Below are 4,402 nucleotides of genomic sequence, written 5' to 3' on the forward strand. Positions count from 1 at the left end.
TCACTGAATTCAATGATGAACAGCCTTTAACTGAAAATTTAGTATTTACTATTGTCACTTTGCATTATTGACACTATTTTCGTATTTAATGCTGTACAGTTGCTTTGACACAATATGTATTGTTAAAAGCGCTATGTAAATAAAGGTTACTTGATTTGACTGCAAAAAGTAGGCCTATTGAATAAAAGGGTATCATTAATTGTGGCCAACGTGTATTAGTGAAGAAGAAAAAAAAACATTTATTCCATAATAAGATTTTCCTCCCATTTTAAGTTCTTACTCTCCAATTAAAGGCTAGCTTTTTGTAATTAAAAAAAAAAAAAAAAAGATCAAAAGGATTAACCTTTTCACAGGTTTCCTTGTTCTCTATATGTAATAAACTCTATATGTAATAAATTTTCATGTGAACTGGACTAACAGTGAATGCTTTGTTTCTAATTAAGCTGCAGCACTTGTTTTAGAGTCATGTTTACCTCAACAGTGATGTTCGCCTTGACCTGCTCGACTCCTGCTTCTTCCCACATTTAGCTCAACTTCCTACCAGATAGCAGGCTTCTGTTTGTACATAGTGTCCAGCAGCATACTCTAAACTGCATTAGTATGCAATCAAATGCACTTAAAGAAAATGCATCTTTTCTACCTACTGTACGTGAAGAAAGCAAGACTATTTTTCTCCCATGGTTTCATTCTTGCAAAGTCTGCATTTACTCTGATATTTTGTGACTGATCATAAGCAACAAGGAAACAGGATTAGCCTACTAGGCAGGCCAGAAAAGAAGAACCCTCTCTTCTTTTCTTAAATGTGAAAAAAACACTAAAAAAGACACATCCATGCTTGTTAAGCACTAAGACTTGAGAAAACCAGCAGCACCTCTCCATTGTACCATAACCTCCATAACCTTCAGACACTTTCCTCCACTCTGTGCTAATGACACCAATAATTAGCACATTGTTCTGCCTTTCCTGTAATGCTGTGAAAGACAAAGGAAAGACGACAAACTTCACAAAGTGCAAAGCTAAGTCTGACTGATTAATGAATGGCTTAAAGGAGTAGTTCTCTTCAAACTGAAAAAGATAAACCAACAGAAGACTATGATAAGTAGTTCATGAAGCCACACAATGGCTTTATGTAAGAAACAGACCTAGATTTAAGTTTAAAACTAGAAAATTAGCTGTTAATGTGTTAGTTTATTGTTATGTTTAACTAATTTAAACATGAATCAATTTTTTAGACTTTTCTATCTAAAAAAGCATGGCAGCACATTAGGTTTGCAAATTTGCATCTGAACAAACCATAAGTCTTCTAGAACAATGTTCTTTGAACAGACAAGACCAAAGTGGAGATGTTTGGCCATAATGCACAATGCCACGTTTGGCGAAAACCTAAAGAGCATATCAGCACAAACACCTCATACCAAAAGTCAAGCATGTTGGAGGAGGGCTGATGATTTTGGGGTTGTTTAGTAGCCACAGGACCTGGGCACCTCCCAGTCATTGAGTCAACCATGAACTCCTCTGTATCCCAAAGTATTCTAGAGTCAAATGTAAGGACATAATCCGACAGCTAAAGTTGGGCCAAAATTGGGTCATGCAACAGGACAATGATCCCAAGCACACCAGCAAATCTACAACAGAATGACTGAAAGTGGAGTCAGCAGCTGAAGACATGTTGGGTGAGAAGATAGAGGATTCTGGGAGAAGTATTAGGGTGGGATGAATAAGGACTCTAGTCACAATGAGAGGATGGTCCTGTCTCTATCTGGAGGGGTGGGTCTTCTTAGACATGGGACAAAGGAACAGGAGAAGAGGTCAAGGTGAGATAGATGTCCTGTCCACGGGAAGATGACAAACAGTCATTGTGCTTGTAGACCCATCCTTCATAATGACAGAGATAACAGAATCCACTATTAAATCACAAAGCTCTTCCACAAACTGTGACAATGACTGGGTGTACGTCTGTGGCTTTTTCGTTAAATACGTTTCTCTCTACCAATGGACATGGTTTTCACTCTGGTTGTTCTTCTACAAGCTGTGACTACAGCACAGGCCATCGGTAAGCACGTATTGTTTTATATGTACACTGCTTATTATTATTAAGTGCTTATTCTCTGAGTTTCATTCTAAATGACACTGCCAACCAGTTTTCCATTTTCCAGTTTTTCAAATGACTGTAATCAGCATATTGCTATATAGTGCTATATATTTGGCATTTTTGTAGGGCATGCTTACTTGTGCAAAAGTCACATCACTGTTTTCTCCAGAGCTGCTTTATAGATTAACCCCATTCCACAATTGATGGACTTTACAGTTATTGAACTAACATGAATCAACAATGAACTGATTTCAACTGAATCATGACAAGAGTGTTCTGAGTGGTTTTTGTGTGTTGATACAGTATGTGGTGGCTAAGAGGTAAAGCCAAAATGTTCTTACTTGGCCCATCCCTAAGTGTTTTTGATGTTTTACTTGTATGACTTTCTTCTGCTGAATACAAAAGAAGAAATTTGAAGAAGTGTGGTTACCATCGACTACTATTGCATGGAAAAAAAAAAAAAAGAGGGACATTTCAAATGATCTTGTTCCACAGAAGAAAGGCAAACAGGGTTGGCATAACATGAGGGTAAGTAAATGATGACAGGATTGTCATTTATGGGGTGAACTAAGCCTTTAAGATTTGAAAAAGATTCCTAATTAAAATTACCATGGTTACCAAACAAGATTCTGAGTCATATGTTTCTGTAATACAGCTGCTGGTCTCTAGATATGATTCATGTTCTTCAATGTAAGTTCATGCAAATCCTGAATCAGGTCACTTAGCGGACATCTGCTTATTAAAGGGGTCATATGATGCTTTTTTAAAGATCATTATTTTGTGTATTTGGTGTAACAGAATATGTTGACATGCTTTAATGTTTCAAATACTGTACATTATTGTAGGTCCTCTATGCCCCGCCTCTCTCAAACGCTTCTTGAACTATCAATTATAATTATACCATAAATGATGCAGGAATAATATTGTGTAACATCCAAATTAATGTTATTACTTAATCATAGTGGTAGAGATAAAGGTAAAGATGGTGTTATTTTTTAGTTAAAAATGTGTTATTTTTTAGTTAAACATCTCTGGAGTCAATGCTTTTGGCTCAGTATTCTATTCTATTCTATTCTAACCACATTTTAATCATTAATCAAAACATCTTTATTTAGAAACATTCTCCATTTGAGCTCATACACCATTTGTTTCAATACCAAAAGATGCCCAAGAAATAAGCAATATTTGGAGTGAACAAAAAAAATGTTTCTGGGTATGGATATGCAGCAGATGTGAAAGATGAGAATTTATTGTAACAGTGTCCAAGAATGCTGTGTTTACCGCAAACAGTCATGACCTGAACATCCATTTATCCTTGACCTCCGGCTGTTCTTGTATCAACTGAACATCCCTAGGAGACAGACCTATCTAGAGTCTGCCTGTGCTGATAGTACTACCCTCTAATATTAATTATAATATTAAGACATGTCTGTGGGTGTGAAAGTGCTGTTTTCAAAGGCACTGCTACAAAGTGTTTGTGATTTGGAAAATTCTAAAATTCAGATGATTACACATGAATATTATGGCAAATCATGCAACTCAGAGGAGATGTGTGAATACTTTTCTAAGTGATCAGATGATATTCTGATATTCTGGAAACCAGAATATCAGAAACTGGGTGGGCTCTTTTCATTTGGGTCAGTAAGCAATCACATAGCAACCATTCAGAACACCCTGGTTACAGCATAGCAAAAAGCCAAAACAACAAACACTCTTAGTAAACAAAAAGCAACACCTTAGCATAATGGTGGTTGGTTTTGCATAGACAAGCACTGCTTACATTTCCTTCAGAAAATGTAAAAGTCACATTTAAATGCATTGTGTCAGGGTTTTGAGAAGGCAAATATCAATCCACTTGAAGGTTTGTGTTTTTGCACAAAACCCTGACCCCTGTTGTGATGATTTGGAATTAGATATGGTCAGTGAGAGTTGATTCTATAACTCAGTGATCCTCAAATCTGGCTCGCGAGATCCACTTTCCTACAGAGTTTATCTCTAACCCTAATCAAACACACCTGAGTTTGCTAATCAATGTCTTCAGGATCATTGGAAAAACACAGGTAGGTTTGTTTGATTAGGGTTGGAGCTAAACTCTGCAGGAAAGTGGATCTCGTGAGCCAGATTTGAGGATCACTGCTATAACTGCACGACAGGGCAAATTTACCACAAGCCAGGGCACAGTGTGTTGTCTGTGGCTTTGATTTTTGTTTTATCTAAGGTGATAATTTACTGTGGAAAGGATTCTCCCTCTATGCCTCATCAAGCTGCTGCCGCTTCCTGACGAATGGTCTTTCACGCCTTATGCTGCAT

The 4,402-nt window shown here is 37.1% G+C and overlaps 1 protein-coding gene across 2 annotated transcripts in view; it reads left to right on the forward strand.

Annotated features, from left to right (window-relative positions):
- Nucleotides 1-1,934: 1,934 nt before the first annotated feature.
- LOC107754765 (oncoprotein-induced transcript 3 protein-like) overlaps nucleotides 1,935-4,402 on the forward strand; it is a 12,680-nt gene continuing 10,212 nt past the window's right edge. For both annotated transcript variants that reach the window (XM_016571349.1, XM_016571348.1), the window contains exon 1: nucleotides 1,935-2,053. In XM_016571349.1, coding sequence (XP_016426835.1) covers nucleotides 1,993-2,053 — 61 coding nt within the window. In that variant the 5' untranslated portion in view covers nucleotides 1,935-1,992. The remainder of the gene's footprint in view (nucleotides 2,054-4,402) is intronic.

The sequence above is a fragment of the Sinocyclocheilus rhinocerous genome, unplaced genomic scaffold (genome assembly GCF_001515625.1).
Source record: "Sinocyclocheilus rhinocerous isolate Xijiao unplaced genomic scaffold, SAMN03320098_v1.1 scaffold232, whole genome shotgun sequence".
In the NCBI taxonomy this organism is placed as follows: Eukaryota; Metazoa; Chordata; class Actinopteri; order Cypriniformes; family Cyprinidae; genus Sinocyclocheilus; species Sinocyclocheilus rhinocerous.